Source organism: Spinacia oleracea, chromosome 3 (genome assembly GCF_020520425.1).
Source record: "Spinacia oleracea cultivar Varoflay chromosome 3, BTI_SOV_V1, whole genome shotgun sequence".
Lineage (NCBI taxonomy): Eukaryota > Viridiplantae > Streptophyta > Magnoliopsida > Caryophyllales > Amaranthaceae > Spinacia > Spinacia oleracea.
Genome location: NC_079489.1, coordinates 51465798 through 51487711, shown reverse-complemented (window position 1 = coordinate 51487711; position 21914 = coordinate 51465798). Strand labels below are relative to the sequence as shown.

Here is a 21914-nt window from a genome sequence, read left to right as displayed (position 1 = left end):
CTAGATTAGTTTATTGCTTTCAAAATAATTTAAAAAATCAAAAAATACATGGTTATTGATGAGATTGAGACAATTAATTCCCTGTGCCCCTTTGGTTCCAAAAATTTTAGATGTTTCAAGGTGATAAGACAAGTGAACATCATGGATTGATGGTTTTTTATATGAATTATGGTTTCATTGACCCTTGATGAAGGTCAACTATGTCCCACTTGTCATATGCATACTATTGGATTGTGGTTAGTTGTGAGGTTTTGAGCCTAAATTCTTTTGATTTCTTAATTCCCAGTGTTACATTTATTTGAGTCTTTGATTTTCGACTATTAGTATGCTTCACACACTTGTACTTTGCGCATTATGAAAGGCCATTCTTTAGGAAACCTCCGGATGAATTTAGATACATTTGTTCCTGCTTTTTTATTCACATGCTTAGCCTTGACCGTTTTTCTTGTTAACTCCCAAAAATAACCCATTTATCCCCATTGGTTACTTGTCCCAAGTCTAGCTTGGGGGAGCTTTCTCTTATTGGTTGTGGTTGTTTTAGTTGGATATTTGGCACACTAGACCATGGATTGTTCAAGGTTGCGATTATAGGACTTGATTATGGAAAGTTTAATTTTGAGTTGGCAACGAAGCTTGTTATTGCGGGTAATATAATATAGTTTGTATGTACTTAGGTTTTATTCGTTCAGTTAAAAAAACAAATCGGAAAAAGAAAGAAAAAAATCAAAATGCGTTGTTTGTTTTCGCAGTTAGAAAAGTAAGGAAAGGGTAGAAGTGGATTATTATTTCATATTTTTAGGGACTTCTCCCCTTATGGTTGAAAGTAGGAAATTGTTGAGTATGTAGTTGTGTGGGGTATGATGATTGGCGTTCTAAGCCAATGGTTTTGTCGGTTATATTTTCTCCCCAAGTTAGACTATGCTCTCACATATCCAAAGTCTTCCCTACCCCTTGTTTATACCCAGCCAACATTACAAGCTTATTAAAATTCCCTTTTGATTATTGTGCAATGTGTGTACATAAATAGGTTGAAAATAGTCGTTTATCAAGGATTAAAGAGTATATGTGCATTTCAAGTCGACTCCGACGTAGGTTGAGTGTTTAGGAAAACCTTCAAACACGCGAGTGGTGTGAGTTGGGAGGGGCTACTACTCATTTGATAGTATGCATGTTCATATGGGGAGGTGGGTAAACGGGATGAGTGATTCACATCGTGAGACCCAATCTTGATTTTATGCATATGCCTTGTGAGCCTTGTGTGAACTTTGTACATGTTGATGTGTGACCTTTAGGACTAGAGAATTGGATCATCATATTAGCTTGCCTTGATTTGATATGTGATTCATTGTTTATCTTTTCAATTGAACTTGGGGTGAGTTGATTGTCTATGTCTCATTGATTCTCTTTTCTTATGAACAAGCAAAGGTTTAGCTTGGGGGAGATTGATATTATTCATATTTTATAGTGTTTTTACCCCCGTCCCTTGGTACTTTTTTATCTAAAATGATCTCTTCGGAGCTATTTTAGTACTAATATGCGTTGTGTAGTGTGCCTTGAGATTTTAGGTTGTTTAAGGAGAAATTATCCTTTTTTAGGCTCGTTTCACATTTTCCCAGGCCAATACACGATCCCGAGCTAGGTCGACATGATCCTAGTCAACTCTAAGGAGCCTATGATGCCTATGTTCGAGCCCTAAGAGTTTGACTCGGTGATTAGAAGAGCGACAGACGTCCCAGGGCTTATATAGAAGGCCGACCGGTGATATACGGGCAAATGGAGACCAACCGGGTGAATTAAAGCAACAAAAAGTCATTCTACGGGCGCCTGATCGGGCGCCTTGCCCGGTCCCCATCGGGTTGTTTGATGATTCTCATATTCTTGGGCGAAAAGTGGACGTTCCTACACGCGCCAGATCGGGCTATTTCGCTGACTTTGAGATGTTGTTGTTAGACGAGCAAATCGCCCGATCGGGTGATGACACCCCGTGCCGCGTTTTCTTAGTTTAATGAGTCGTTTTTCTTTAATTTTTAGGAAGACTATAAATAGTCAAATTTTAAGAACGTATAATTTATCTTATATTCAAGACTTTTTAGTTTTACATAGTTTTATTTTCCTCTCAAACTCTTGTTTAATTACTTTGCCTTTCAATTCAAGTTTATTCTCAATTCAATTTTCAACATTTGTTCTTTCATTTGGTATTGTTCTAATCCTTATTTCATTTTCTTAATTCAATTATGCATTCGATTATTATGCTTGCTTTGTTTAATCTTAATATGAGTGAATAATTTAATCTCTAAGGTTTAGGGGATCCATGAATGCATGATTGGATTGGTTTTAATGTTTGATTATTGATCGTAATTTCAATAGCTTGTTTTTAATCGTTCGTCAATTCTGTTCGGCTGAACTATTTTGATTGAGTTTGATTAATTAACCTTAGATTATCCGCCGAGAGGTATAAATCTGATGTTTGTGATTTGTGGCTATTAGATAGGATTGTTTCTAGTAAATTGCGAGAGAATGCTAGTTGTATTTCCTAAGGAATCCATAAGATTTGAGATATGCATGTTTTCCTAGGTATGGTTGTTAATTGACTGTTATTGTCCATTGTCCAATTCTAGTTTGCTTTTGTGGTGAACCGTTGATTCCCTTAATATTGTTATCATCGTTGTTTAACTATCGTCGTAGTTTAATCATATAAATCAACCCTTTTTTTACCGGTTACTTGTATTGTAGACCTGTTAATTAGTAGTAGGAAGAACGTTCTTTCTCTATGGATTCGGTCCTGATTTCTCTTGATATTTAGATAGTGAATTTATGTTTATCTTTGATTTGGTAATACGGCTTTAGCCTATCACTCTCTCATTCAATTAAAAAATTATCTTATTAATTTCTATCACATCTACTTTTTCAATAAAATAGCAATTGATAACCAAACATCACTTATCACCTTAAATTTTGTGCAAATGTAAGTGTAACAAGTAATGTGGGACGAATAGATTATGTAATTTAAACTATTGAGATTGGGTTCAGATTCAGCTTGTCGGTTTCATAATTGATTTTGGTTTTGGGTCTTCGGTTTGAATCAATTTCAAGTGATTCAAAGTTATTAGTTCAAGTTAATCTGGTCTAGGGTTACTCAGTTTGGGTACCAAGTATTGGGTTAAATCAATTCCAAGTAAATTTTGATTTCGAATCGGATCAATTTGGGTTTCAGGTTGATTTCGAGTCGTCGTTTTGGGTCAAAATCAGGTAACGGATCAGGTCAATCATATCGGTTTTCGGTTCGGGCCAGTTTTGCTAAATATAGATACAATACATTTTGTCTTCTGATAATTTAGATCCAGCAAGTCGCATTCTACCAAATTGTTGACAATACAAAGCAACACCAATAAAAGATCAACCTTCTATCTCAACATAAACAAAATCTGAGGCAGGTAAGCACACCTGTCAATCATGTATCACAATCAGAGATATCAAATCTACAAATACAGTACAAGTATGCCCAAAACTGCAACAGCCACGGCGTTGATTCTACTCTTCCCGTTTAACATTCCCTACTCATTCATCATTCTGGCTCTCATCCTTGGCAAGCCTGATCATATCGTCTATTCTGAGAATAGTAATAGCAGCTTCCGTTGCAAACTGGAAACAAACCAAACCAATCAGATTCATTAAGTCATTAATCATCACTGGGACTTTGTTTGACACCCAATAACATGGATCTTTGGATAAAAATAACATCAGGCACGACCGTGCAAATTTAACACTTTAATGTACCTAGGTTAAAATGTCTAGACTGCTAAAATAAAAGGAATCAACCTGGCATACTCTATAAACAGTGAAGGAGGCTTTTTATTTGAAAAAATAGACAAATTTCGAGATTAAAAAATCTTTACCTGAATAATCTTGACTTTGCTCATTGCTGGTTCAATGACTCCAGCTTCGAGGTTGTTACGCACGACACCCTTGTACAGATCCAATCCCATGCTGCAAATAACAGATTTAGTTGAGTGAGAAAATTTACAAAGGACACAAAAATAGGTGGCGAAATCTACAGATATAGTTTTCCAAGTATCTTTGCAGCACTAGGGGTCAGAAAAATCTTCTCAAGTACATGATCAAAGACGCCTACATTTGATAAATCCATGTTAGTTCTCCATGATATATCACTGTATGATAATAGCTATCAAGGATTACAGTAGCTTGGCATCAATTTGACAAATTTGGCATAGGGGGGTTTATAGCTTCACTGGTAGCACACCTGCAAAGGCTGCAATGTTCAAGCGATACCCAGCAAACCCAAAAACTGTTTTGAGTAGCTATTCCTAAAGCTATAATCTATACTCCATACTTTTTTATGAAGAAATTTTCTATATACGAACAGAAAAAAACAGAGGACAAGTTGTCTTCATAGCAGCAACAACAGATTAAGGAGTACAAATTAGCAATTTTTTTTGAATTTATCCCACTGGATAACTACTAAATGCCCCTGCTGCCCTAGAACACAAAGATGCCATATGAGTCAATATATACCAAAGCAAACCACTAGTTAGCGGTTCACCGGTACTTGAGAAAACAAGCGGATTCTGTTCCAAACACATGCACCAGTCTTAAGACAAAACATGCACATATCTGGCATGTCATTACCGTTGATTCTACACAACACCCCAAGTCCACACAAAGGCTCTCACTTTTAGAGGAGCTCCGTGATCGGATTGCTTACCTTTGCCATCAAAGTACCCCCTCATGAGCCTGGCAAACAAGAAGGTAGAACACACTTGTGAATTTGTGATGCTTCCACAGTCGAAGTCCCTAACAACACGCTGAGAATCCCGCCCATATTGGATTAACCCATACTGATAACACGATGTCAAAGCAGGTCATGTTTATGAGGAAAATGCCACCCCCAAATTTCCACCAATGCCATACTCTATAAAACCAGCCAGACTTCCTATTTCGGCAAACCAAATCCCTCTTCACTAATTACTTCTTTCTCACCACTAGCTCCACAATACAACCCTAAAAAAATTATCACTGTCGTGCGCCACTGTCACCAAAATCTTGAATAGAAAGCGATAGTAAAGCAGAATGCTAGATAAAAGCAAATGCAACAATGTAATCCTACGTCGAGAAATATACACTCTCCTCTTCCTACCACAAATCTTCTTGAAATTCACGAAACAAGTAACCAATCGGTCTATTCTGGAGCCTACACCCCACCAAGGCCCCAAAATTCTCTAGACCATTCCGATCAAGATGAATTCCCGCCAAGTCACATTTAAATTTAACCCTGCCTCTCTCTGAAGCTTCACCAGAACAAGCTGTTTTAAAATTTCCTTTTTTTATTGTCTTTTCTAGGTAGGTATCTCACTCCCTCTTAATAGTGACTGAGGTGATCAAATGAGCCCCTCACCCAGTTCCCCTCCTATGATTTCTGTTTTATTTCAAAAGGCTTATACTTTAAATCAAGTACGGTATCACACCATTAATAACTGTTTTGCAAAATATAGATGTAATAAATAAAGGTGTGCCTCATATCCAAAAGGCACGCACCTCCGCCTTGTGCCTAGGCTCCACGTACGGACCCTTTGCAGAGTTTGCACTATGGTGCACCTCGTGCCTTTTAAAAGTAAAAACACCACAGTATCTTCACAGTGCCAAAATAAGCCAGTCTAAATAGTATTGGGGAAGAAAAGTAAAAGTAAACACCAGAAGCGGCAAGCAAACATTACCTAGACAAATGCTGTTTGTCAGCCTTGGTCTGTGCAGCATGATGGTAAGCCCGGAGCTTGGCAACTAGTTCAGTTGCATCTTTAGCAGCATTTACAGCAAGCACCTGTCAAGAAATATCAAACCTAAACTAAATCTTGCAGCCCCCAAGAAAAAGCCAGGTTTTCTCAATAAATGAAAATAATACAATACCTTAGGTATGATTAGCAAGGCTTCAGCAAATTCAGCGATTGCCAATTGCTCCCTTGACCCTAACGTTGTAGCCAGGTACTCCAGGTACACGGATAATGCAGCCTCAACTGCCCCTCCACCTGCTACTACCTGAATCATTAAACAGAAAAGGGTTATCATAACTTGGCTACCTGCCAATGATTCTGATCCTTACAGCTAAAAGCCATTTACAATATTTAATAATATTGCATATTTTTCACATAGGCAAACAACAAAAGCAAAAACGCCAAAGAGTGACCTGTATTCTTCTGAAGAAAGAAAAAAAAACCATTAGGATAAAAAGAACATGCAAAGAGCGCAACCAGAATGAGGAACAAAAATCTTCTAATTGATGTCCTAACATATAAATAATCGAGAAGATAATACTTCATCCTTCTAAAATGACGTTATTCTAAAATTGTAGGAAAACCATATTGCATAAGTAACAAAAGTAAAAAAGATCCTATCCTCATAACAGACACTAATCACACCTTAAGCTTTATAGAACTATAAACTCTTAGCGATTACCCATTACTTCTGAGTTCTGAAGTCAGAAGTGATAGAAGACAGACAGTCGAAACAAATGCCTATGCTGGAGACTTACCGCATTTGACTCAAGGGTTCTCTTAACAATGCACAAAGCGTCATGCAAAGCTCTTTCCATCTCATCAAGCATATAGTCATTTGCGCCCCTGAGGACCAAAGAAACCTGATGCAGGAAAGCAATGAAAATGTCTTGAATGGAAGTGTATCATATTCTAAAAATTGCAACTACCAAATTAAAAATATGCTTAGAAAGTTAGAAGTGCACGTTTAATGGTAAAAAAATGTGTAATTCAATTAAGTACCCACCGCACTAGTGTTTTTGGTTCCCTTAATCATGACAACATCATCATCCGCAACACGTTCCTCTACAACTTCTTCTGCTTGTCCAAGAAAAGAAGGCTCAAAAGTTTCCTCACCTTCCATGTCAGCAAAAGTAGAAACCTGCAGCCATTTTCAGGAAATTGATAAGGTGAATATTCCTAATGATCCCTGAACACAAGTCCACGGTTTAAAGACTATTTTAATGCATGACAAAACCTCACAAGTACAACAACTACTCAGCAGATTAATCTGACTCGAACCCAACAGAGTATTAAAAGAGAAGCAATCCCAAGGTCATACAACCCAGTTCACTTGATACACAGGGTACTAAAAAAGAGAGGCAATCCAAGGTCATACAAACCAGTTCACTTGAAACACACATGTTATGTCACATGCAATACCAGCTAAAAATTAATCATATTAGCAGGCATCAAAAAATACGAGCAACCGATAATCACTAGCATTCCTGACAGAATGACACCAAATATAGGGGCAAAAGAAGAAACAAAGTGATAGAGTATTAGAGCCTCAAAATTGATCAGGAAAAAGCAATGTTGAGTCAAAGACTAGCATTTGCCCCAACCTGCTTCTTGATCAATAGTTATAAGTTGTCTGTGAAAAACATGGCACTAATTCAGATGGTTCTTAGTGTGCACAACACTGTTGTTAGTGTGCTGATGACTCCTAGTTCTATTCCTTAACCAAGCTTGATATAGTTTTCTGACCTTGTTTTTTTTACCTACCTTCATTTACTATTCACTTTATCAGTTTCCTTATATATCTGCAAAATGGCCCCTGATAAATCCTGGCTATTCCATTCAACAAAGGAATATTTTGGAAGGGGTAAAAGATTAGACATGCAAGTATGCAACTGAATAAGACCTACAAAGATGCTGGGATACATCCTTACAGATATTGTTGGTTTACCCAACACTTCTTTGAAAGGAGAATAACTAGAGAAATAATCAAATACAGTAAAAAAAATGAATAAGTCATGGATTACTCTTTCATAAACTATTTACAATAGACCAAGTGTATCGCCAATGATAATTTGTCACCAACTTACTGAACTGGTTTGGCATGACATGTGGAAGGGGGGCTTTCCTAACTAATACAGGATGGAAGTGACGCAAAGTTTCCTCATAACAGCAGCAAATACAGAGAGCTAAAAGTATCATCATTATTTAGTAATTAGTATGACATACCAGAGTTGCACCAGTGGCCTTGGCCACATGGCGCATATCATCCTTCCGCACACGTCTAACAGCAATTGCACCAGCCTCTACAAAATACTGGAAAAAGAATATAGAAAGCATCAATGATGACTAACCATAAGAGGTTAACTAAGCATATAAAATGCACACAGTGAATACTTTGACCTCACAGGGTTATATTACAACATACTCCCTCCGTCTCACAAAGATTCTTTTGTGCCGTTTTACAAATAGATTTACACTTGCACTTTTTCTATTTTGGGATACATAGCCCAATTTTTCCACTTCTGCCCCACTCGGCTTCTTACAACATTCCACTACTATACACTACTACGTTTTTTTTTTTTTTTGTTTTACTAACTTGAAGATACGTAGTTTAAGAAAATTGAATAAAATGTGAGTGGGTGTAAGATAAATAGAATAAAGTAGGAGAGATAGTGTAAAAAGGTGGGCGATTGTTAGGAAAAGGTGGATAGATGTAAGAAAAAGTAAGGCTATGTTGTGTTCACCTTATTTTCATTTATTTCAGGAAAAAAAGATTAGATAAGATCAGAAGAAATAAGAGCTACCCAAGTACAATTTATAACTAAAATAAGTTTTGATAAATTAATAAATTCAGATAAGATAAGTTCAGGAAAAAAAAAATTAAAAATCGGATGAATAGAACGCACCCTACGAGAGGATGTAAAGAAAGGTGTCATATTGCAGGGTAAGAGGGTAAGATGGTAAAAGGGGTATGCCAAAAATGGAATAGCGTAAAGTGAAAGTAGAACAAAAAAACGGAGGTAGTATTATTCTTTTCTAACAACATTCCACTACTTGTGCTACTTTATTATGCATTTCTTATAACATTCTCTTACTTTCCAATAATTTTATTGATTTATGTTAAAAGCAAAGTGTAACAATCTTTGTGAAACGGATGAGTATAACTTAGGGGCTGTTCGGTACAGCTTTTGTTTGTGGTTTTCCGTTTTGTTTTTTGAAAAAATAAAACAAAACGCGTTCGTTGAAACCGTTCAAAAAAAACAATTCCTTGCACTTTTTACATAACTGAAGCGGGAAAGGGAAAACCACTAAAAGTGGTTTACAGTTTTGTCGTTTTATAAATCAGGTGTCTTCCATATATCTCTCCTCTTCAATCTCTTCATAGTTGTCTAGTCTGTTGATGTCGAAATCAACCAATCAACCCTCATCACCGTCCTCCTTTTTAAGTGGCACCAATGTCGGCGTTCTCCGACAATCATCGTCGGTAGATGCTACAGTAAGCATCAGCGCCTCCGTCATTCGTTGCCGACCGATTTTACCTGTCTCCGTCATTATTTTGCTCCTCTTAAGAATCACTATGTTTACTTTATCTCAAAATTAAAATTGCCCAAATCTAATTGAATAAATGAAGGAAATTGCTTATGCCCCATTCGATTTTGCAATGAAGTCTATGAAGAGATTTAATGAAGCTTTAGCTTGACATGGAGATACGGGTAGAGAAAGAAGAAGATAGAGAAACAATTAAAAGAGCGAATTGATTTGTTATCTTTTAAAATTGATTTTGAGGCTAGATAATTTTGACTTTATGAGATCTGGTGTGTTTAGTGGCATATGTATTGCTTCAGCAATTAGAGGTCTGATGTATTCAATGGATGAGATCTGATGTGTTTAAATTTTAATGGATGAGATCTGATGTAGTACACCTTAGAAAAGAGTAAAATAGTTAATAATATTTATGATGAGTTGTATAGTACTTCGTACTTGGTAGTTGGTATATCATATGTGCATCCACTTTATTCTAATATTACACTTAATACTAAAAAAAAAAAAAATTATTAGGAAAATGAAAACAGTTTTGAAAAAACGTAAAACTATAAACCATAAACCATTTATAGTTTTAAGAAAACAAAAAACTGAAAAACACAAATAATACCAAACGGACCCTTAATGCTATTACTGAGGTAGTACAACAACCACACATTAGAAATGGCAGCAAGAAGAAACAAGAGTCAAGTAAAAGAAACACTTCCTATGTTCTAAAAAGAATGCAACACTTGTATTTTTCCTTTTTTTTGAAACTTTACAAACTTCGACCACGAAATCTCACCGCTATGTACGAGCAAATATAGTCATGTCTTGTTTGACACTCTGAATGAGCAGTTTTAAGTTACCAAATTTTCAAAAAAAAAAATTATACATAATTGAATATATTAAGGATCACAGTAGCGCTTTGCAGACCGTTGCATTCTTTTTTGGGGGAGGAAGTACAAATCCAGTGATTAAGGTAATTATGTACACACAATCAGCATAACTTAAGCAATTGAAGAAAACAATTGTACCTTGAGCGCCATATCATCAATTCCTTTAGTGGTTAGAATAACATTAGCTCCAGCTTTTAATAGCTTTTCAATACGCTCTTTGGTCACATCAGCTTCTCTGAAAAAAGAAAAATTGGTCATTTCCAAATCAAATAAATTATTGTTAGTCACAACATTAACAGTCAAGCGCATAGTAGTTAAAGATCTAGAAAGTTCAACAAGAGAAATAACTCCAGTTCATGAGAAGCTCTGATGAAATTGCTTGCTGACATTGAGAGAAACATGGAAATGTTAATTAGATTATAATTATTCAAATGTTGTCTCTGTAAACATTATATCTAACTGAGAAATATATTAGGTTATGCAAGTTACAGGCATACTGATGCTGGAGCATTATCTAATTTTCATAACCTTGAAGTCTTGCTAGCTAAGGATACAGTTAATGACATCAAGGGGCTCTATGCCTGTATGGGTTACAGACTTACAGGAAACTGCTGCCTTTTTCATGGTTGCAGGATCAAGGCTGGATATGTGTAGGAAGGTAGCCAGCATGAACAATGCACCAAGAGAGCTGCTTGTGCGAGAAAAAAAGGGATTCTGTCAGGATGGTTTAAGTGTTGGGCACCTTTTGTAGCTTGGGAAGTAGTACTAATAATCTTCCAATAGGTAGTTAATTATAGATAAGTTTAGATTTCTATTGGTGAGCAATCGAGGGATGTTAGACAAGGAGTACTACTTTGTCTAAGAAAGTGTTCTAATTGGGCGTATAAATGGAAATCCTTGAGAGTTAGGAATTTTGGCCAAGATTTTTAGTGCTTACTTCCTTTACTTGTATTAATCGCCTATGAAATCATTGTTGGGCATGTAAATGAGATACTTTAATTTCAGCTTTATGCAAACAAAATCACTCAGCTCACAAATTCAGAGCTTGGTTACTAATTGTGCTTGGTATATGATGGCACTGAGTCCTTCAGGCAATGACAAGAAAGACACATCCTTTAACTTGGTTTCTTATTGGATTTTCCTTCAGAGCAAACAAGTAGTGGAAATTTTGTTCTTGAGGATCAACGATCCTTCTTTATTACCAAGAACCTATCATTAACTATCAAAACTTCATAAAAAATAAATCATATAAGGTTGTATACCACATACCACCCCCTTTTACAATTGGAAAGTTTTATGTCGGCAATGCAAGTGCGTTTAGAGGTATGATTCAATTGTATGAAGACTATAAACACAATGTTGACATCTAAAACTTGCCACGCATCAATCCTAACAAAATACCTTTGACGGATTTTCTCAAGTTCTCTTGGATCATTGACTAAAACCTGGACACCTAATTGCATTTTTGTTTTCTGGAGATTGAAATCAAGACATGCAATCTTTGCTGGAGAAACACGGGTGGGCATTCCTTGGGCAGCACGGCCTGTGTTAAGAGCATAACCTCTCAACAGATAACTTTCCTTTGCACTCTTTCCATGAGCTTTAAGTATGTTGATGCTCTAAACATGAGAAGCAAGTAGCACATGAGATTTTAAGACTGAAGGCACAAGCCGCATAGCTATAATATGCAAATATGCAATGCAATTTAAGTATAAGAATTAGGTTTCAGAACATGAAAGAAATAGACCAAGCAAAAGAAAAAACAAACCTTGATAGGGTACTTCACTTCACTACGTGCATTTGTCATTTTTACTGACTGTACTGCATCTACTACCTGCTCCAATCGTTAACAAAAATCAATATATAGACCAGATCAGGGACATCAAGAGAAGTTATACCTGTCACTAAAAGACTAGTGAAAAGCAACCAAAACTTGCAAGGTAAAGACTAGAAGCAGCCAATCATGAAGAAAAATATACCGGTGACTCATCAAGTGCGATCACCTCTCTTTTTCTCAACCACTCTAATTACTGATTCCAAATGCATATACATTCAGATTGGGAATGGAAAAACATCCTACAATCCTTTGATTAATGTTATATTGTTTTGCCAAGTTTTGTGATTTCAAGAATTCGGTCTTTACAGTGGGAGTATTTTTTTATGGGAATAGTGGTGTCTCCTACTGTGAGAGGTTTTTTTGGCTTAGGAGAATAGAAAATTTAGATCAGTCTTAGTTTTACTCCTATATGAGTATACCAGTTGAATAATCCTCTGCAAGAAAAGATGTTGTGTCATCAATGATAAAGCATGGCCAAGGGTTAGCAAAGCGGAAGGGATTAATTAATTAGGAGTTGAAATTTGTAGGTGTCTAATGAGGTCCACACAAAACGCATCAAGGTGGGAACTGGGAAGAAGCTTAGCCAAAAAGAAGTCTCAGTAGAGATGCTTACTGTACAACTAGACAGGCATCTTTGATATCATAGAATGGAAGGAGGGCTAAAAATATGGATTCCGTAAAAGATTTGGACTAACTAAACTTGTAAAAAGCTGACCTAAGAAGGGGAACAAAACATGCAAACATCTCGCCTAGGGAGGGGAACTAAAGAAGGACAACCACCTACTGCATCTAGAGCTAGATTCTAAAGCTACTCCTAACATCGAATTTCAAGAACAAAACAACACCCAATGCAGTTTGGGTCAGGGGAGGCAATATTTGCGTAGACTCCCTTCTCAATCATCTAGCATATAACCTCATCCAATACAAACAAATCATAAATAGAAAAACATAAACACCGAGCACTAAACACATCTTAACACCTCATACAGAACTTCTAAAAGACAAATGGATATGTCAAGTTTGAGTGACAGTGAGTCCAACATCAATAATCTGTAAATCTAGCGTGTTAACTGTTTTCATAAAAACTACGCCAATCCCATCACAGAGATCAATAAAAGAGGAAGAACAAGTGAGCATACCAGATTTGCAAAGAAGTCATTGTCTACCACTAATAACTTTGACGACATGCTTGTCTTTGCACAATTTACCAGCGAGTCTTTGCCAAGCTTTTCAACCTAAGGAAAAAGATAAAACACTATAGATTAAAAGCAAATAAAATAGATAGTAACAGCACCCACACATCACAACAACCAACTACTTAAACTAAGGCAGGGTTTAGAGAGGTTCAAATGTATTCAACCTCCCCCTAAGTGTACACATCACTAATTATTTTTTAGGTTTAAAAGCTTGTAACTAATCGACAAACTAGAAGTAATAGAGAGGAAGAACTAGAGGTCCTCGAAAAACTAAAAAAGTTGAAAAGGCAATTCCAATTAATTCTTCAATCAATATTGCAAGACAGCCACGCCAGCTTAAATTCAAAGAACCAATAGAAAACATTCATATCCCACATTTTATAGGTCCTCTGTTCTCCAATAACAAACTTCAAGACAAGTAGACCAAATTTGGTGATCTACGATTATTTTCACTTTCACCAAAAGCAACACTAACATTCAAAAACTGCCCTGTCCTGGAAGAGAAGATAGTATTCTCGCTAAATAGAAAAGGTAGGTGAAAGAAGCAATTCATTGCCAGTCACATGTATAAAATTAGAATTCATATCAATGACATCGTTAGTGGAAGGCACATACCTTAACAGCAAGTTTCTCATCAACATATTTGCATGCTTCCCTCATCGCAAGCTAAGAAAATTGAGATATTTGTCGACACATTAGATTTTCATACTTTATATAAAATAAAAAAAGCACTAAGAAAAGTAAACATTCAATTTAGATGTTAAGCCACAGAAATTGATAAAATACTTACCCTATATCCACTAATTATAGATGTTGGATGGATCTTATTCCTCACCAAATCATTTGCCCTCTGCAACAATAATCTTACAATGTCAATGAAGTTTTCTTCATAAAAAAATCAACCTTGTAACATAACTAGTTTATAAAAATTTGACGATAGGCCTTGCAATGGATACAATAATAGCAGCTATTAACTGTAATCACCTTGAGCAATTCTGCTGCAAAAATAACCACGGATGTCGTTCCATCTCCAACTTCTTTGTCTTGGAGTTCTGCCAACTCCACAAGTACCTAAAAGTAATTGGGGACAACCACTAGGACTAAATACTCAAGTGATATAATAAGACAAAAACGTACAGTTTAGGAATCTTTCAAGTACCTTAGCAGCAGGATGCTCAACTTCCAACATCTTAAGAATGGTAGCACCATCATTTGTAATTGTAACATCTCCAATATCATCAACCAACATCTACATGAAGGTTGCTGGTATTAGAAATCCAATGACCCTCGTTACAATAAAGCTTTATTAAAGAGGGGGGAGGGGGGGAGAAAACATTAAGCAAACATATTTTTTAAACATAAAGCAAACATATTTTTGTAACAATTGGTTTGTTAGAACATTGCCACTGAAAAACCCCCACTATTGACAGGTGCATTGCTTTCACCCTCCGGGACACAATACAAAAATCACTGCAGGTCGACAGAAGGTAAATGCTGCATCCTTTATCCAGCTTCTACAGCTTTCACAAGGATCACACTAAAACTAAGGTGTCATAATTTTTCTGTTCCAAATGCAAAACAACTGGCAAGTTCTTTATTAAATTCATTGGATGCCATGAAAGGAGCGGGTAGTGTATCGTACTAACAGAATTAAGTGATTTGGCTGGTAACGCTATGGTTTTTCTTCCCAAGCTTGTTAGAGTTCCTCCAAGTAAAAATGAGGCAAGAATTACGACACAAAACGATAGAAAAGCATGATCCACCCACTAGTTAGGATATGTCGTATTTTGGGTATGTCAAACTTCCTCCATTCTTTAATACCATGTGGACTTTTAATATGTTTTCCTTCGCTATACTTTATGATTTATGCATCAGAAAAAATATAGTCAAGTGGAATCTCGTTAGATTCGTCTCGGTACTCATATTATCACTTTTTTATAATTTTTACTAGGAGCTAATTAAAGATATTGACAATAAAAGTTATGCAGGTACGCGTGAAATTTCAAAGGGTGCAAGTAAAAAAAGAACAGAGGAAATATGTTAAACTGAGAGTGTGACATACCCCGGCATTGTTGTTAGTGTACTCTTCTTAGAGGAATGGACTTAAATCAAGCTACTTGCATTAAGAAATGATTGTAGACAACGAAAATTCAAAAAAAAAACAAGTAAATAAACTAAGGCTCCGTTCTATTCTCCTTATTTTTGTCTGAAAAAAACTCAAGAAATAAACTTATTTTTGTGTGAAAATGTCTAAAGAAAACTTATTTTATCCGAAGATATCTGAACTAAATTGCTCGCTTAAAACTGGATGAATGAAAAAACTCATTTTACAATGTAATTCCTTAGGCAGAAAATTCATCGGACGAAGACACGTGAAAAACACAAGAGCTATAACTTTTTTTTTTGAACAAGAACATTTTTATGCTATGCACTTGTTTGACTACTATGCAGTGACTCGCAAATACTTCACAAACCGCTTTCAAACCAACTCGTCAATTCTTTCACAGGTTTTTCTTCTACACAACCTTAAGTTCCGTCTTGAAATACTTAGGTATTGACAATCAACCTGTTTTCCTCTTCAATGAAGCCAAGCCAACGAAATCTTTCACACACTAATCTTTAGCAATTTTAATTCATGCTTTTATCTCTTCAATGTCCTATTTGTACCAACAAATTAACAGAAATTACAACGGCATCATCCAGTTTCAAGTTCAACAAAACCAACCATCAAACACTTAGCTTGCGTCCGATATAATCAATTGGCTAAGATCACATTCCACATTTTTAAGCTATAATTCAAACCATTACACAAGAAACATATGCAAGCAAATAACCTAACCAACTTCTCAACATCAAACCCATAATAATCCATAAATGGAAAATTATATATGCACCCATCAAACCCATACCCAAAACAAAATCCCATTTTCGCGGCCACACAGTTAGTACATCACAACAACTAAGTAGAAAATAACGTCGATTCAACCCCCATACTAAACATTTAAACAAAATGCATTAAACATAACCTAAACCTAAAATTTAAAGTAGTACCCTTTCAATCCTAGTAAGATTTAAGACATACCCAGTTAAATTAAACTTTAAAAAAGGAATAGAGAGCCGAAAAAAGGATCAAACCTTGTCTAAACCAACAGGGCCAAGTGAGGATTTAACGATGTTAGCTATTGCTTGACAAGCAACCACTGCGCCACATAAAAACAGAAACACAAAGAAAGAGAAATACACAGAATCAGAAAACTGAAAATTAACACAAAGAATTAGGGCAGAAAGACTAGGAAAGATAGAGAATCAAAACCGTTTTGAGTGCGGACGTCTTGGCCAGATTGGCGGTCACCAAAGATATCAGGGGCCGGCATTGTTGATGTTTGGGATTAGGAAAAAGAGTATGCTTGAAATGTGCTTCAGATCAGTAGTAGAGAGTGATGAACAGAGCACCCAATGTTGCCGCAAAGAGGAGAGAGAGAGAGAGTGATGAGCAGATTTTGACAGTGTTCAAGCAAAAGCCCAAGAGAGGCGTGATAACCCACAGCTAGGTATGGTCCATACTCCATAGCAGGGGCATAATTGTATTTTGGTAATAAAACTAGGTTGTGGCTCGGACGATGCTCCGAGTTGATACTTCGAATATCATAATTAAGCCATGTTCTTTTGAGTTGAATTTTTTTGAACGGAAGTGAATTGAATGTAACTGAACTGAATTAAACTAGTTTTCTTGTCCGTGCTACGCACAGTATATATTTTTTAATCAAATTAAATAATAATGTTAGATTTAAACGTTGAAGGCCGGGCAATTAACTAAATAATAAAGTATTGATTAATTGGGAGTTTTAAGAATATTAAAAGTTTTTCTATTACTCCGTATATATTTAGGGAGAGTTCAAGTTGTACAAAATCCTAACACTTATAAAGCTTCATACTTGCATTACTATTCACACAATAGTGATATTACATATATGCCCCCAATTTTAGTGTATTTTCGTTTTTTGTCTTATTATTAATAATAGTGTGCATCCATTTTTACCCTTACTCCTCTCCTTGACATGTGTTCATCAACTATGGACCTTTATCCTCACCTTTTTTTGCAGAAGGTCAGGGGTTCGAGCTCTAAGTCATGCATTTTTGCTTTTCTATAATTTTTTACAAGTATTCTTTGTGGAATTATTTAGGAAAAATAAAATTTTCTTTTTAGGGAACTTATAAAAATTATGGAGTATCTATTTTAAAACCGTTTTTTATTTTCTTTATTATTTTTACTTATATTATTTACGATTTACAAAAACGAATTAAATTGTTCGGCCCCCGTCAAGATGGGTTCCTGGCTTCGTCCCTGCCCGTCGCAAAACCCTTTTTTTGACGGGGGTAACAACCAAACAAAGACGGGAAACAACCGCGCAAATGTCTTTTACAACGGGTTAACGACGAAATTTTTCATTAATGACGACCCCCTTTTATGACGGGTTCACGACAAGAAATCCCGTCATTAATCAACGGTTATTGACCTTTAGTGACGGAATTTCTCGTCGTTAATGGTACAATTTCTTGTAGTGATAATTGTAGTCTTATACTCCTACATACACCGTAAAATACATAATATTATAATCGTTGTACTTACTTATGGAGTATGTAGACTTGTAGAGTGCATAGTATTGTAAAGAAAGAAAAAATTACAAAAGTTACGTGAAGAAGTTGCATTATTTTCATGATAATTACTAATGTGCAGTACTATCAATGAAAAAATTTTGATCCATCCTTAAAAGTAAATGTCATTATAACCCGTTGACCAATAATTTATTTTGTATAGGAGTACACTAAATTTAATTATTTTCTTTCCCTCAAAATAGTTATTCCATAAATATGGATAAATATATGTCAACAAAATATTTATTGAAGTTAACTTGTTTGACCACAAACGTCGAAATATATAAAAAAAAATCAACCAATTCAACTTGAATTTCAAAAGGAATATACCTTGTATAATTTCCAAAGGAATATATATATATATATATATATATATATATATATATATATATATATATGTTTTCTCTAACACTCTTTTTTCTGCTCATCTGAAATTCTAGATTAGCCTTGATGTGGCTGAGTTGGTTGTTCATGACTCTGCAGAAGATTGGGGAGATGGGGGAATTATGAATTGTCTAAAGGTAGAGATGAGCTCTCGTCCAGAATGCATACCCAGTTTTTTGGAGCTCCTGAAGATTCGGCCCGAGGTATACATATCCACATTGTTTCTGTTTCCTCTTGTTGAGTTGTTGACTTGGGCTTCGTTCTTTCACTATAAGACTTTCTTGTGATGATTTTATGGGGATCGGGAAGAATTAACATTAGTGATTGTAAAGGGGGAGCCTTCGGTTACATATTAGAGGTGTAAATGGGTCGAGTCGAGTATTATCATGTTCATGTTTAAGCCTATTCAATTTAGTTGTGTGTACAAGGCTTTAAGCCTGAGTTTGGGTTTTAGACTGATCTCCAAATCTCGCTTATCATGAGTGATTATAGGGGGGGGGGGGGGGCTAGGTGTGTAAGCAACTTGAGTCGAGTATATTATGTTCATGCGTAAGCTTTTCTAGTGTAGTTATGTTTTTAAGTCTTTAAGCTCGAGATTGAGTTCCAAATCTTGCTGAAACTTAGCTCATTTTTTGATTTAGAATATTCCAGCTCAGTGTGTTTATCACTTGTATAACTTTACATATTCAAAATGCTTCTATACGTTGTAGGTTGGCATGAACGTGCATGATCTGTGCTCGTTTTGGTTTGTTATATTTGCATGCTGTCCTATAGAAAATTTGCATATTACATTGTTGTAATATCAATTTTTTAATTGTTAATGAATTGTTGGTTCTCTTGTAAAGAATTCTTGTAGTTCAGGTGTTCACCTATTGGGTGTCATTCAGTAAAGCTCTATTATTGTAGTCCTGCATTTTTTAGAACTCTCTGATCATTACCTTTACTAATCAAGAGCCTTCATTTGAGCTATTTCCAAATGATCAGGTTGTGTATGTTTCTTATGTACTATTTTGATTCGTTTGGGTAAACGTGTTCAAATCCGGTAGGAATTTGGTATTGTAGCCTTGTAGTAGGTGTTTTTTTAGCGATACAACCTTTAGCTAATATTTTTTTGGGGAGAGGTTCCATTTTCAATAATCCTAAAGCTAGGTTGCACCTAATTCCTAGGATTTTTTTATAACAATTAAAGACGGTAATCCTTATTTTCCATTAAACTCTTCCTGTTTTATTTTGAAAATTAATCATGGAATGCTTTTATCTGTATATAATATATGATTAGTTTTTGTGCACTTCAATAGTATTTTGATTTGTGTTTTAGGGATCTGGAGTTTTTTTTATTCAATTTAAGGATTTGTTTGTTTCTTTCTATGTGTTTTAGGGAGCTTGAGTTTTTGTATTTAATTTAAGGATTTTTTTTTTCTTCCGACCTTAGTTGCTGCCATGCGCCTACAAATCCCAGTAGTAGTAGGTTGGTCACGAGATTCAACAACATCCAGATACATCCAGGTACTATTTTTCGGGTTTAAGATTGAAGGACATTACCTTCTTTCCTCTAAGTATTCGAATAAGAAGACCCGTAGTGCCTTTATTGTTGCGATTTTTGCTATGCGAAGATATTATGCTCTTTCTGCCGGCCACGGTCATGTCAGAGTGTCACGGTAGAGACACTTTACTAGACTTGAGTACTTATTGTGCTTCTGTCCGGATAAGGATTGTATCTTGTATTCCTATACTAGATTAGCTCCCGTGCGATTTTAACCAAAATTCTTTGTTAAGATTTGTATAGGAAGATATATCATCTACATGCATTGTTAATTGTTAGTTGTTAATTTTCTTATTGAAGTTAGATTAATCGAATAGATTAATCGAATGTTATAAATCCTCGATAAAAAAATGTTTGACATGATCTCTGTGATTATTTTATTTATTTAACCTGCTAATCTAACCTAAAGAAGAATAGTAGCAATTTATAAAACATATACTTCTTAGATGATAAAATGAAATTTGAATTAAGACATCAAGTATGTGATCATTATTTGATCACAAATTTGAAACAAAGCTTTTGTCTAAAAATGCGAGTAACAAAAGTTATATTGTTAGAGTGGTAGTTGGATAACGTATTACCTTATTAACACAAAGATCATAGGTACAAATTGATCTTAGCAATCATTAATTTTATCGTATTCCTTAAAATCGTTATCATTAGTTCTTATAATTAGACCATAAGACACAATGTTTATCTTGTTTCATCGGGCTAATTAACTTCAAAATTATAATTTTGACTGGGTTAAGTTGCACCCTCACATTAACCAAATTTGTACCAAGGCATTAGAAAATAGCCAAAAAAATCCAATCACAAAATTTAGAGGCAGTCCAAGCTAAAGATTACAAAAGAAGAAAGGCTGTAATGTCTCTTTATCGCTGTCAACATTATAACTATTCTTATCAAGATTTTTAATGTCAAGAAACTCCATATCACACTCAGAAAACCAAAAATTAAAAAGAAAAAGCCCATCCGACAAAAATAACAAATTGAGAATTTGAGATAGAAATTTATAAATAATTCCCAAGAAAACTAAAAAAACAAAAGTAAAAATTGAAATTAAGTAAACGTTAAAACGAAACTCATTATTTTTTATAGGAACAAAACATCTTCTCTATATTTCAAAACTAATACATTTAAATTAGAAAAAAAAGAGGAGATTTTCTCACAAAATCCAATCTTTTCCTAGAAAAATTATAGTCAAGAAATAATATGACCTTCAAGGATCAACGACCTGAGATATTCACCAAATTGAAGTTTAAACAAAATTTAGCAAAAATAATACCAGGAAACTGATAAAAGGAAAAAAAATATCCAAAATAAGATCGTTGGAACTGTAGTCTCCGGCGCAGCGAGATTGTGCCTGATCTATCCAGATGAAAAAAAATCTCAGTTCATTCCCTAAATTGGATATTGTGCTTGAATTTGCAAAATAATTTGTAAAGTATTTAATTAAAAAATTAGAAAAGTTTGATGTGGTAAGATATGATCCTATACTATAGCTTGAATTTTCATTAGATATTTGAGGAAAAGAAAGCGAAAAGAATGGACATGGAGAATTGCAGAGGGAGAAGGAGAATGAGCGGTCACTTCAATTCCCAGAAGAAAGAAAGAAACAGTTGTGTTCTACTCCTTGAATATTGTCCAGTGAGAGTCAAATACTCCACAATCCATATAACACACCAAAAAGGGAAAAAAAAAAAACTCGGTAAAGATTAAGTTTAGGCGGGAAAATATTAAAGGAGAGAGTGACATGTGTACAGTTTGGAGGGAAGGATGATGTCAGCGGTATTTCTTTTAGTAATAGTTATAGATGCTGCAAGCTTTTGGAGACAAAATGAAGCACTGACAAATGCATATTCAAATGCCTATAAATGTGGATTCGAATCCTAGGTTGGCTATCCAGAATGGGAAAACCCAAAAAAACAATGTAATCCGGTTTTTTTTTTTTAAGAATTACAATAAGATTTTATTGGATAATGTAATGTAAGTAGTACAAGGCATAATAGCATGACCCACATGTAATCAGGTTCGTATTATCAACTACGTGCAAATAAAACATCAGCATTGTTTTTCAAGCATTTATCATAA

The 21914-nt window shown here is 35.2% G+C and overlaps 1 protein-coding gene across 1 annotated transcript; it reads right to left on the bottom strand.

Annotated features, from left to right (window-relative positions):
• Positions 1-3389: 3389 nt before the first annotated feature.
• Positions 3390-16790, bottom strand: LOC110789156 (T-complex protein 1 subunit alpha). The gene is made up of 17 exons (XM_021993805.2): positions 16554-16790; positions 16376-16440; positions 14400-14489; positions 14225-14311; positions 14031-14090; positions 13856-13906; positions 13184-13279; positions 11976-12041; positions 11609-11826; positions 10346-10442; positions 8013-8099; positions 6793-6927; positions 6545-6649; positions 5923-6051; positions 5733-5836; positions 3897-3987; positions 3390-3642 (listed from the first exon to the last, which is right to left on the bottom strand). Exons 1-17 carry the CDS (start codon positions 16612-16614, stop codon positions 3559-3561), a joined length of 1626 nt encoding a protein of 541 aa, XP_021849497.2. The 5' UTR covers positions 16615-16790; the 3' UTR covers positions 3390-3558.
• Between the last annotated feature and the right edge of the window lie 5124 nt (positions 16791-21914).

Coding starts and splice junctions, on each gene's coding strand:
- LOC110789156 (XM_021993805.2), bottom strand. CDS start 16,614: ATGCCGGCCCCTGATATCTTTGGTGACCGCCAATCTGGCCAAGACGTC. Junction 12,042..13,183: donor ATGACTTCTTTGCAAATCTG/GTATGCTCACTT, acceptor CGATTGGAGCAG/GTAGTAGATGCAGTACAGTC. Junction 10,443..11,608: donor CTTGAGAAAATCCGTCAAAG/GTATTTTGTTAG, acceptor TTCTTTTTTCAG/AGAAGCTGATGTGACCAAAG.